Source organism: Mercenaria mercenaria, chromosome 6 (assembly GCF_021730395.1).
Source record: "Mercenaria mercenaria strain notata chromosome 6, MADL_Memer_1, whole genome shotgun sequence".
Lineage (NCBI taxonomy): Eukaryota > Metazoa > Mollusca > Bivalvia > Venerida > Veneridae > Mercenaria > Mercenaria mercenaria.
In genome coordinates this window covers 86,531,805-86,545,466 of record NC_069366.1, presented here as the reverse complement: position 1 = coordinate 86,545,466, position 13,662 = coordinate 86,531,805, and the positions used below count along the sequence as shown (strand labels likewise).

Sequence of the window (13,662 nt, the reverse complement as noted above, 5' to 3'; positions counted from 1 at the left end):
TAGTTTTCGAAGGTACGTGACCCTGTTTTGAACTTGACCTAGATATCATCAAGGTGAACATTCTCACTAATTTTCATGAAGATCTCATGAAAAATATGGCCTCTAGAGAGGTCACAAGGTTTTTCTATTTTTATACCTACTGGCCTAGTTTTTGACCACACGTGACCCAGTTTCGAAACTGACCTAGATATCATCAAGGTGAACATTCAGACCAATTTTCATGAAGATCCATTGAAAAATATGGCCTCTATAGAGGTCAAAAGATTTTTCTAATTTAAGACCAACTGACCTAGTTTTTGACCGCAGTTGACCCAGTTTCAAACTTGACCTAGATATCATCAAGATGAACATTCAGACCAACTTTCATACAGATCCCATGAAAAGTATGGCCTCTAGAGAGGTCACAAGGTTTATTATTTGACCTACTGACCTAGTTTTTGAAGGCACATGAGCCAGTTTCAAACTTGACCTAGATATCATCAAGGTGAACATTCTGACCAATTTTCATGAAGATCCATTCAAGGGTATGGCCTCTAGAGAGGTCACAAGGTTTTTCTATTTTAAGACCTACTGACCTAGTTTTTGATTGCAGTTAACCCAGTTTCAAACTTGACCAATATATCATCAAGATAAACATTCAGACCAACTTTCATACAGATCCCATGAAAAATATGGCCTCTAGAGAGGTCAAAACGTTTTTTCATTATCTGACCTACTGACCTAATTTTTGAAGGCACGTGACCCACTTTCAAACTTGACCTAGATATCATCAAGATGAACATTCTGACCAATTTTTATGGAGATCCATTCATAAGTATGGCCTCTAGAGAGGTCACAAGGTTTTTCTATTTTTAGACCTAGTGAACTAGTTTTTGACCGCACATGACCCTGTTTCGAACTTGACCTAGATATCATCAAGATGAACATTCAGACCAACTTTCATACAGATCCCATGAAAAATATGGCCTTTAGAGAGGTCACAAGGTTTTTCTATTATTTGACCTCCTGACCTAGTTTTTGATGGCACGTGACCCACTTTCGAATTGACCTAGGTATCATCAAGATGAACATTCAGACCAACTTTCATACAGATCCCATGAAAAATATGGCCTCTAGAGAGGTCACAAGGTTTTTCTATTATTTGACCTACTGACCTAGTTTTTGAAGGCACGTGACCCACTTTCAAACTTGACCTAGATATCATCAAGGTGAACATTCTGACCAATTTACATGAAGATCTTGTGAAATATATGGCCTCTAGAGAGGTCACAAGGTTTTTCTATTTTTAGACCTACTGACCTAGTTTTTGATGGCATGTGACCCAGTTTCAAACTTGATCTAGATATCATCAAGGTAAACATTCTGACCAATTTTCATAATGATCCCATGAAAAATTTGTCCTCTAGAGGGGTCACAAGCAAAAGTTCACGCACGCACGGATGGACGGACGACGGACGCTGCGCGATCACAAAAGCTCACCTTGTCACTTTGTGACAGGTGAGCTAAAAAGGCAAATTTTGGCCCTTTAAGGGGCCATAATTCTGGAACCCATGATGGGATGTGGCCAGTTTTTGGAAAGAACCAAGATATTATGCCAATACAAGTTGTGTGCAAGTTTGATTGCAAAATGTGGTCTCTAACATGTTCACAAGCCAAAAATAGTAAATTCTGGCCCTTTAAGGGGCCATAACTCTGAAACCCTTGATAAGATTTGGCCAGTTTTCGAAAGGAACCGAGATATTATGCCAATACAAGTTGTGTGCAAGTTTGATTGAAATTGATTGCAGACTGTGGTCTCTATCATGTTCAGAAGAAATTGTGAACGGACGACAGATGGACAGACGATGGACAGACGACAGATGAAGAGCGATCACAAAAGCTCACCTTGTCACTACAGGTGAGCTAAAAAAATGAATATACATAATTTACCTTCCTGCTTTTTTCCTTTCTTCAGCACAACATAGGAATATCTTTCAGTTGCCTTTGTGTAACCTTGACCATACTGTAAAGAAAATGAGTGAAAACACTGCTATTTGTTTGTATTATAGCTTACCAGGTATTTATAGCTACCATCAGAAACCCATATACATAACTCTTTCAGTAAGTGTGCTGTCTGGTTCTCAACCTTTAGCCTGCTAAGTTTCTAAAATGAACTGGACCATCACTGAATATGGGCAGTACCATTTATTATTCCAAGGGGAGTTCACTGAATATTTACTGACTGAATAGTGAACAGTGCAGACCATGATCTTGGTCTACACTGTTCCCAAAGGCAGAATTACTTGCTGCCAGCAGGCTAAAGGTCAACATACTAGATGTAAAGCACCCATACACAGAACTCTTATCTAAAGGCTAGTTCTTTAGTTGTCGGAACAAGAATCAAAGTCACATTTTCTGGATTTCTTTATTTAGACACTATTAATACTAAACCTCTGTCTTGGTCAGTTTTGGGGTTTATTCTATTTTTTTCTCTGTCTTTTAGCTACCAAGTAATAGTCAGTTTACGGATGGCAGTATTCATTCATATCTGTAGTCTTAGACTTCAGAAAAAATGAAACAAACACCCCCCCACCCCCCTCCCCAATAACGCTATATATTCATTTTACTATATTACTGTAATAGCACATATTTTCGCTGTTTGAAAATTTCGCAAATTTGTTATTTTGAGTATGTTCTCAAGGTCTGATATTCGCAAAATTGTAAAATGGTATCCTACTTGAATTAGAATTATACTAATGGTGAGTATTTATGCAAGGATTTATTTTTACAAGATGAAGGGCCCCACGAAATTTCTGCTTTTATAGTACATGTATTACTATTTCTGCATTTTCTATAAAACTCTGCTTACTGATTGTTTTTAAAATATCCAACAGGTATCAATGTATTGGGAAGTACATGTACTTACATATGTCATATGAATCAACATAAATATGTAGAGATTTCAGACAGAGAATGTTCTATGAAATTGGGTCCTGGTTTTTAAGTGCCATACTTCTGAATAACCATTATTAGAACACTCCAAGTCAGATGAAGGTAAGGGATGATGGACCCTGAACTGCCCAGTATAACACTTAATCAGGAACAATTCCTTACAGCCTGTGTTTGTCTCCTTGTTAGGTTTAACATTGCATCCACACAGTTATAGGTCATATAGTGACTTTCCAGCTTTGCTGGTAGAGGAAGACCCCAGGTGTCCCTCCGTGCAATATTTCATCAGGGGCAGGAACCAGGGTAGAACCACTAACCTTCCTTAAGCCAGCTAGATGGCTTCCTCACATGAAGAATTCAATGCCATGAGTGAGGCTTGTACCCACATTGGTGAGTGGCAAGTGATTTGAAGTCAGAGACCTTAACCAACCCTCCTTACACCCTGTGAGATACTTTTTACATGAACAAAGCAGACGGATGAATGCCATTTAGACTTTTCTTACTTTTAAAACAAAAACTTGGTAAAGATTTTAAATCAATATTTTATGAAATAAACATACTTACTTCTTTACCGATATTAAATATTCTATACTCCAAAGGGAATGTGCAAGGTGAGTTCTTTAAGTATAACTTTGGGCAAACCATATCATGGGTACACTGAAACAAATACATCAATTTTTTAATAAAGTATTTACCTTTACCCTGCAAATTTCTAAATGAACTGGTCCATCTTTCAATTTGGGCAGTACCACTTATCATTCAAAGGGGTGATCAATGAAAATTTACTGACTGAATATCGAACAGTGCAGACCATGATCAACCAGCATGGATGTGTAACCTAAAAACGGGCATAACTCTGTCAAATTTTAAACCTGAGTTATGGGGACTGTTTCTCCTGGTGTAGACTTTGATAGTAAATACTTATGTCTCAAATCAACAGCTTTGATAGTAACAGAGATATTTGACATTATCAATAACTTTAACCAATGATGACAGCAATGCTGATGCTGATGTAGGGGCGAGTGCAATCGCTCTACTTTTTCTTCGAAAAGCCAAGCTAAAAATGAATGATTTCACAGTACATTTGGGCCATAAAAACTAAAATATTAAAGATATATGAAAATTAAAACAAGATCCTTCTACCACCCCTGATGACCCTGAGAAAGATGTGTTGTTAGTAAGTCCTGCAAAGTAAACCTGAAATTCAAGGGGACATAACTATGTTAAAGCTCTGGTTGATAAAACAGTAGTGCAAAAGAATGGCAAAAAAATACTTACTGGAGAAAATACATGGCCATCTAAATCTGGATACCTATCTCTCAGCTGAAAATATAACAAATGAAATATTGAAGTGTCTAACCCACACTTTTAAGGCAAAGAATAATTTCTCTCAAAAATCAATACAAGAGGGCCATGAAGGCCCTGTATCGCTCACCTGACATATTGACCTAAAGATCATCAAGACAGTTTCATTAAGATATGGTCATAAATGTGGCGTGTAAAGTGTTAACTAACTTTTCCTTCGATTTGACCAGGTGACCTAGTTTTTGCCCCCACATCATCCAGATTCGAACTTGACCTAAAGATCCTCAAGATTAACATTCCGACTAAGTTTCATGAAAATACAGTCATAAATGTGGCCTCTACAGTGTTAACAAGCTTTTCCTTTGATTTGACCCGGTGACCTAGTTTTTGACCCAAGATGACCCAGATTTGAACTTGACCTATAGATCATCAAGATTAACATTCTGACCAAGTTTCATTAAGATATGGTCATAAATGTGGCCTCTAGAGTGCTAACTAGCTTTTCCTTTGATTTGACCTGGTGACCTAGTTTTAAAACCCAGATGACCCAATATCAAACTCGTCCAAGATTTTATTGAGGGTAACATTCTGACCAAGTTTCATTAAGATTGGGTCAAAATTGTGACCTCTAGAGTGTTAACAAGCTTTTCCTTTGACATGACCCGGTGACCTAGTTTTTGATCCCAGATGACCCAATATTTAACTCATCCGAGATTTTATTGAGGGTAACACTCTGACCAAGTTTCATTAAGATTTGGTCAAAATTGTGACCTCTAGAGTGTTAACAAGCTTTTCCTTTGATCTGACCTGGTGACCTAGTTTTTGACCCCAGATGACCCAATATCGAACTCGTCCAAGATTTTATTGAGGGTAACATTCTGACCAAGTTTCATTAAGATTAGGCCAAAATTGTGACCTCTAGTGTGTTAACAGTCAAATTGTTGATGACGGACGGATGACGGACGACGGACACTGAGCGATCACAAAAGCTCACCTTGAGCACTTAGTGCACAGGTGAGCTAAAAAAGTGAGAACTATGAAAGTGATTACTGACAGTAGTGGTATAAACTTATTGACATAAGATTTTTGCAAGCTATTCTTATAAATAACCAAACATATTGTGCGCAAGGTAGATAACCATTGCAACGCTTTTGAAATAATGCAGAAAACTTTCATTCTTCTTGCATTTTTACTTAAATCTAACTTTTATTTTCACTCACTTTATCATTTTTCAATGCCATATGTTTATTCTATGCCTGACTTGGTTGAAATGAACATATTTAAAATTTTCACCCAAACTGTAGCTTTAATTAGTATAATTTTATCAATATTACTGAATTGTATTGGTGCATATCAAAATGTACTGAACATAAATGTGGAATATTCATGTTGTTATATGAGATACATGCATTCCACAGGAGGATGTCCACAGAAAGTGTGCGCTGTGACATGGCATTAGAATATTTGCTCTTCTCTTAAAATTTCCATTAGAAACATTTTTTTTTTTACTCTGGAGATTGTTTTCTTTGAAAATATGCAACACTTGGCCAAAGTGGCGGGGCCTCTTTTTACCCTAGGGGCACACTTTGAACAATCTTCACCGAGGACCATTAGAAGATGTCACATGCCAAATATCAAGGCTCTATACCTTGTAGTTTTGGTTTTGGACAAGAAGATTTTTAAAGTTGTTCCTTTTGGTTGCCAAGGAAGCCAGAGTTCTGCATGGAATTCAATTCTTTGACAATTTTGAAAGGGGGCCACCCAAAGATCATTCCTGTGTTAAGTTTGATGTAATGTTGACGGTCACATGACAGACGAATGATGACAAACATTGAGTAATCACAAAAGCTCACCATGAGCTTATGGTTCAGGTGAGCTAACAAGACGTAAATAATTTCCAGTTGGATATGAAATACATAATCTGTGTAAAAACGTGTGGGACACCAATCTACTTTAACTTCTAAATGGTGATTAATTTCTTACACCATTCACCTGTTTTGTTTGTTTGGGTTTAACGCCCTTTTTCAGAAGTATTTCAGTTACCTAAAGGCGGGCAGTTAATCTAACCAGTGTTCCTGGATTCTGTACCAGTACAAACCTGTTCTCTCAAGTGACAGCCAACTTTCCCATATGAATCAGAGGTGGAGGATCAATGATTTCAGACACAATGTATTTTATCAAATCATCACGGCAAACATATGCCACACCAGAGGATCAAACTCAAGCCCTGCAATATATGTGCTCTTACTATTCAGCTAAGTAGGAGGTCTGGTTTTACCTGAATGATAGTATTTCATTCACAAAGAAACTCTGTAACTTGTATCATACCAGAATGTTTAACATTCTCAATAATTGAAATCCAGTTTTCTGAATCTTCCCAAAGTTAATAAATTTTTCATTTCAATCACATGAATACAGTTTTCTAATGAAAAGCATAATCGATTATTAAAACTCACATTTCTGCATATGACATGCAATTCCCAACAGCATTCTTACCTCTTCAAATGTATAGTAAGCTTCATACAACTTTGTTGTTTGATGTTAATTTATTGGTATAAAACTATTATGTCAACAGTTTTTCTTCATTTCTTAGCATAATTTTGTTAAAATGCAAGCTAAGTATTATGAAATTTGAAATTTAAGCTTAATTTAGGAAGACATTTGTGGAGTATGAAATCATTAGATCACTTTGTTCCTGAGAAACCTGCTTACATATAAAAAAATTTGTGATGTCGACAAAATGTGAAAACAAAAGCCATTTTTTGTTGGGTTCAATGACACACAAACACAATTATAGGTCATATGGTCTTTCCAGCTTTTCATGGTGGAGGAAAACCAAAGGTGCCTCCCAAGGTACTATTTCATCCCTGGTGGGTATGAGGGTAGAACCACAAACTTTCAATAAGCCAGCCGAGTGGCTTCCATGAAAAACTCTTTGCCCCAAGTGAGGCCTGAACCTATATCGGTGAGGAGCAAGTAATTTGAAGTCATCAATTAGTCTGATAATAAGAGGGCCAACATGGCCCTAGGTCACTCACCTGAGAAACAAACCATAACAGTGTAAACATGTTTGACCTAGTGATTTCATGGAAACAAAATATTCTGACCAATTTTCATTAAGGAAAAATGTGGTCTCTTAAGTGTAAACAAGTATTTTCTTCGATTTGACCTAGTTTCTGAGCAAAGATGACCTACATTCAAATTTGACCTAGATTTGAACAAGGCAATCATTCTGATCAAATTTCATTAACCTCAATTGAACAAAAGCTTGTAGAACTTGAAATTTCCCCTTTGATGCATTCAGTAATTGCACAAGGAACAGAAATTATTTGGTTACTGTGACCTTAGGGGTCATCTGCTGGTCATAATCAACATCCCTATTAAGTTTTGTGATCCTAGGCCCAAGCATTCTCAAATTATTGTCCTGAAACTGTTTAAGTGTTCCGGTCACTGTGTCCTTGTCCTTTGACTTACTGATCTCAAAATCAATAGAGGTTATCTGCTGGTTATGGTCAACCTCCCTATCAACTTTCATAATCCTAGGTCCAAGCGTTCTTGAGTTTTCATCTGGAACCGTTTAACTGTTCCTGGTCACAGTGACCTTGCCCTTTTACCTACTGACCTCAAAATCATTAGGGGTCATCTGCTGGTCATGACCAACATCCCTATCAACTTTCATGATCCTAGGCTAAATCTTTCTTGAGTTGTCATCCAGAAACCGTTTAACTGTTCTGGGTCACTGTGACCTTGACCTTTGAGCAACTGACCTCAAAATCAATAGGGGTCATCTACTGGTCATGATCAACCTCCCTATCAACTTTCATGATCCTAGACCCAAGCATTCTTGAGTTATCATCCAGAAACCAATTTGTATACGGACCGACGACATACCAATCGACCTTAGTAACTGACCAACATCTGCAAAACAATATACCCCATCTTCTTCGAAGAGTGGCATAAAAATACAGTATCTACCACATACAAAACGTTTTTCTTTTATTTGTCCTAGCAACCTAGTTTTTGACCCCAGATGACAAATATTCAAAATTGACCTTAATTTCATCAAGGCTATCATTCTGACCAAATTTCATGAAGATCAATTGAGAAAATTTAATAAAGTCTCTTTTGCTTACACAAGGATTTTCTTTGATTTGATCTAGTGACCTAGTTTTTGACCACCGATGACTCATATTCTAACCTGAACTAGATTTCATCAAAGCAATCATTCTGACTAAATTTTATGAATATCTAGTGTAAAATGCAGCCCCTATAGCCTACACAAGGTTTTTGATTTGACCTAGTGACCTAGTTTTTGGCTCCAGATGACCCGATTTGGAACTTGGCCTAGATTTTATCACTGTTAAAGCTGCTTTCCTTTGAATCGCAAGCAATTTAATCATTTATCTATATTTTCTTTATGGTTTCAGACTATGCAAATAGTAATTATTTTATTTTAATTCCATTTTGTTACTTTGTAATCGCTTATTTTCTTCGGAGTACTAAAACATATTTTTTGAACATGAAATTGAAAGTAGACTAATTTTCCGGAATTTCCAGTATGTAAAAAAAAAACCCCTGAATGTAAACAATCTACAATGGCGACTTCTAGTAGAAGGTCAGAGATTTCGGTAAGATAAATTGACCGAAATAATGTATGTTTTGGTTTAGGTAGCATAAATTATTTTTCCATATTGTGTGAAAAAGTCTGTGGTATGATACTGACACACCTAAATGATGAATTATGTGAGCACATGCTACAAAGTTATAGGTGCTGTTTTTATAACTGATATGCTATTTTTATAACTGCTAAGTGTCGTATACAACAGACAGTAGTTTACCATTCAAATCTTTAAAAGTAAGCCGATTTTAACAATTATAAATGTTTCACTATCAAACCAAAATTATTTGATCATGTATGTTGTCAAGTAGAATTTTTTTTTTCTATTTTTCTATAACAAAATTTGATTAGACTGTGAAAAGCAGCTTTAACATTCTGACAAAGTTTCATGAAGATCAGTTCAAAAATACAGCCCTTATTGCATACACAAGCTAAATGTTGACAGACGCCAGACATCGAGCGATCACAATAACTCACCTGAGCATTGCTCAGGTGAGCGAAAAATATAAACATCCAATTTCACAAGAAGACTTGATCTTGTGTATGGCTGAAAGTTGTGCCATGTACACCATCTATTTATGGCAAACAGTTTTGCTGAATTATTAAAATTTTAGAATTCTATCGGTGAGGCAAAAACAGAATCAACATAATTTTGAGACAAAAGATGTGCATCCAAGGAAAACACAATACTGATTACTAAACATGTCAAGGATAAAGAGAAGAAAAAATAATCACTGTTGACTGTAGACAAACTTTCTCTAACCTTAAAGATCAGTTCTCTTGCTTCCAGTATAAGCCGGTACCCAGCAGTGGTTCCATGTTCCACAAAAACCTGAAAACAAGAAATGTGACAAGAGCTCTTAGAACACAAAATGCTCCCTTATGATGCTTTCAATAACTGCCCAAGGAACGGAAATTAAGAAACTATTTGGTCACTGATGTACTGACCTCAAATCAATAATTATCATGGGTCATTTATCATAAGTGACCTCCATATCAAATGTAATCTTAGACCAAAGCATTCTCCAGTTATTAGGAAAAATAAGTTCTACTGTTCTGGGTCAATGTGACCTTGACGTTTGACCTACTGACCTACAAACCAAAAGCTGGCATCAACTGGTCATGCCAAAACTCCATGTCAAGTCTGAAGATCCTGGGCCAAAGCATTCTTGAGTTTTTATCTGAAATCTGTTTTATTCTTCAAGTTATTGTCTGGTAACGGTTTGACTGGTCCATGTCACTGTTACCTTGGCCTTTGACCTACTGAATCAATAGGGGTCATCAGCTGGTCATGATCAAACTCTCTACGTAGTTTCCTGATTCTAGGCCTAAGCATTCTCAAGTTATCATCTGGAAAAGATTTAACTGTTCAAGGTCACTGTGACCTTGGCCTTTGACCTACTGATCTCAAAATCAATAGGATTCATCTCCCTATCAACTTACATTATCCTAGGCCTAAGTGTTCTTGAATTATCATCCGGAAACCGACTGGTCTCTGGACCGACCGACCAACATCTGCAGAACAATATACCCCTCCTTCTTTGAAGAGGGGCATGAATATACCCCTCCTTCTTTGAAGTGGGGCATGAATTTTTTCTTTTACCAAAGATCAAAGAATATTTGGACATAAATATTTTAATATGCTAGTAAATCTTACAGAGACATGCCTCCAGATTTGCCTTTCATTCACTTACTCAGAAAGTACAGACATTCTTCAGACAGTCTTCTCCTGTTCTTACTAAAAATATTCCAACAGATTTACACACTTATAATAAATGCACCACCTTTACAGAAATGAATATCTGTAAAACAACTATCGTAATCTTCTCATACCAAATAGTCCTCGGTCAACTCCCACAGTAAAGTGACCAGATTTAGCCTTTCAATCATGCTGGGTTGTTCCATCAGTAAATATGCACTTACAACCAATGGAAATCTGTTCTCTATATGCTGTAACGAAAAAATGTTGTCAATAATTCGATTTACAATGCAAGTTTATGTACAACAGATATATACCTTAAAGTTATCCAATGCCCACCTTTCACTCAAAAACTTTTTTTTAATCAATAAGCTTAAATGTAGGACATCCTCATCAAATTTTACTTATTTGTCCATATTTCCAACTTTTCTTTGTATCTAGACACAGGGGTGGCAAATTCAATTGTCCGTATTGCCCAGGTTGTCCTAAAGCTTGTACGGACAAGTGAAATTTGACCAGAATTTACTATATAACTATCATACGGACAAGTAAAACATGGCAAATGACAAAAACAGACAAGGAAGTCAAAATCAGATTTCACCGCCCCTGTAGTTAACCTTTCAGATGGACCAGTTCATTTTAGAAATTTAGCAAGGTAAGGATTAATTCTGGCTGACCGAATGGATTAACAGATGGAAAGAAAAGAGAAAACTAGAGATGCTTTTGAGAAAAGCGCATGTCTCCCACAACTGCCCCAATGAAAAATGTCTAGTTTCTCTAGATGGTTTAGACGAGTGACCCCAATTAGATGGCCTGGACGAGTGGATCCAATCAGTAATTCAAGGGCCATAATTCAAAAGTGCCTGGGCGGATTTGGCTAGTTATCGAACTTGGCTGAGGTCTTATGGCCAAACACATTTTGTTCAAGTTTGGTGAAGATCGGATGAGAAATGTTCGACTTAGAGTGTGATCAAGAATAAAAAGGCCGATTTTTCGGTAATTCAAGGGCCGTAACTCCAAAATGCTTGGACCGATTTGGTTAGTTATCGAACTTGGCCGAGGTCTTATGGTCAAACACATTTTGTTCAAGTCTGGTGAAGATCAGATGAGAAATGTTCGACTTAGAGTGCGGAAAAGAGTAAAAAGGCGGATTTTTGGTAATTCAAGGGCCATAACTCTAATACGCCTAGACCGATTTGGCTAGTTATCAAACTTGGCCGAGGTCTCATGGTCAAACACATTTTGTTTAAGTTTGGTGAAAATTGGATGAGAAATGTTCGACTTAGAGTGCAGACAAGCTTTGTGACAGACAGACACAGACACACACACAGGCTTGAGTAAATCAATATGTCTCCCACACCACTGTGTGGTGGGAGACATAATTAAGTAATGATTATGTTCGGACAAGAGTAAAAAGGCGGATTTTTTGGCAATTCAAGGGTCGTAACTCCAAAATGCCTGGACCAATTTGGCTAGTTACAGAACTTGGCTGAGGTATCATGGTCAAACACATTTTGTTCAAGTTTGGTGAAAACCGGATGAGAAATGTTCGACTTAAGAGTGCGGACAAGAGTAAAAAGGCCGATTTTTTGGTAATTCAAGGGCCATAACTCCAAAATGCCTGGACCGCTTGGGCTAGTTATCGAACTTGGCGGAGGTCTCATGGTCAAACACATTTTGTTCAAGTTTGGTGAAGATCGGATGAGAAATGTTCGACTTAAGAGTGTGGACAAGAATAAAAAGGCTGATTTTTCCGTAATTCAAGGGCCGTAACTCAAAAATGCTTGGACCGATTTGGCTTGTTATCGAACTTGGCCGAGGTCTTATGGTCAAACACATTTTGTTCAAGTTTGGTGAAGATCACATGAGAAATGTTCGACTTAAGAGTGCGGACAAGAGTAAAAAGGCCGATTTTTGGTAATTCAAGGGCCATAACTTTATACGCCTTGACCAATTTGGCTAGTTATCAAACTTGACCGAGGTCTCATGGTCAAACACATTTCGTTTAAGTTTGGTGAAAATCGGATGAGAAATGTTTGACTTAGAGTGCGGACAAGCTTTGTGACAAACAGACAGACAGACACACACACACAGACTGGAGTAAATCAATATGTCTCCCACACTACTGTGTGGTGGGAGACATAATTAAGTAATGATTATGTTCCCTACCAACCAATTTTAAAAATTAGAGGGCCATGAAGGCCCTGTATCACTCACCTGACCTATTGACCTAAAGATCATCAAGATAGTTTCATTAAGATATGATCATAAATGTGGCCTTAACTAACTTTTCCTTTGATTTGACCCGGTGACCTAGTTTTGACCCCACATGATCCAGATTTGAACTTGACCTAAAGATCATCATGAATAACATCCTATCTAAGTTTCATGAAGATACAGTCAAAATTGTGGCCACTAGAGTGTCAACAAGCTTTTCCTTTGATTTGACCCAGTTACCTACTTTCTGACCCCACCTGACCTAAATTTGACCTTGACCTATAGATCATCAAGATTAACATTCTGACTAAGTTTTATTAAGATGTGGTCATAAATGTAGCCTTTAGAGTTTTAACTAGCTTTTCCTTTGATTTGACCTGGTGACCCAGTTTTTGACCCTACATGACCCAGATTCAAACTGGACTGAGATCATCATGAGTAACATTCTGACCAAGTTTCATGAAGATACAGTCATAAATATGGCCTCTACAGTATTAACATGCTTTTCCTTTGATTAGTCCTGCAGACCTGGTGACCTAGTTTTTGACCCCAGATGACCCAATATCAAACTCGTCCAAAATTTTATTGAGGGTAATATTCTGACCAAGATTCATTAAGATTGGGTCAAAATTGTGACCTCTAGGGTGTTAACAAGCTTTCCCTTTGATTTGACCTGGTGACCTAGTTTTTAACCCCAGATGACCCAATATCAAACCTGTCCAAGATTTTTTTCAGGGTAACATTCTGACCAAGTTTCATTAAGATTGGGTCAAAATTGTGACCTCTAGAGTGTTAACAAGCTTTTCCTTTGATTTGACACGGTGACCTAGCTTTTGACCCTAGATGACCCGATATCAAACTCATCAAAGATTTTATTGAGGGTAACATTCTGACC

At 37.2% G+C, this 13,662-nt stretch overlaps 2 protein-coding genes across 2 annotated transcripts in view; one reads left to right on the top strand and one right to left on the bottom strand.

Moving 5' to 3' along the window:
• Positions 1-13,662, top strand: part of LOC123548301 (E3 ubiquitin-protein ligase ariadne-1-like) — a 366,173-nt gene that overhangs the window by 276,729 nt on the left and 75,782 nt on the right. The window lies entirely within an intron of this gene.
• The window catches only part of LOC123548305 (methyltransferase-like protein 17, mitochondrial), a 65,146-nt gene that overhangs the window by 5,401 nt on the left and 46,083 nt on the right, over positions 1-13,662 (bottom strand). The window contains exons 10-14 of the mRNA XM_053546553.1: positions 10,685-10,801; positions 9,615-9,683; positions 4,207-4,251; positions 3,493-3,585; positions 1,930-2,002 (exon numbers count right to left, since the gene is read on the bottom strand). Coding sequence (XP_053402528.1) covers positions 1,930-2,002; positions 3,493-3,585; positions 4,207-4,251; positions 9,615-9,683; positions 10,685-10,801 — 397 coding nt within the window. The remainder of the gene's footprint in view (positions 1-1,929; positions 2,003-3,492; positions 3,586-4,206; positions 4,252-9,614; positions 9,684-10,684; positions 10,802-13,662) is intronic.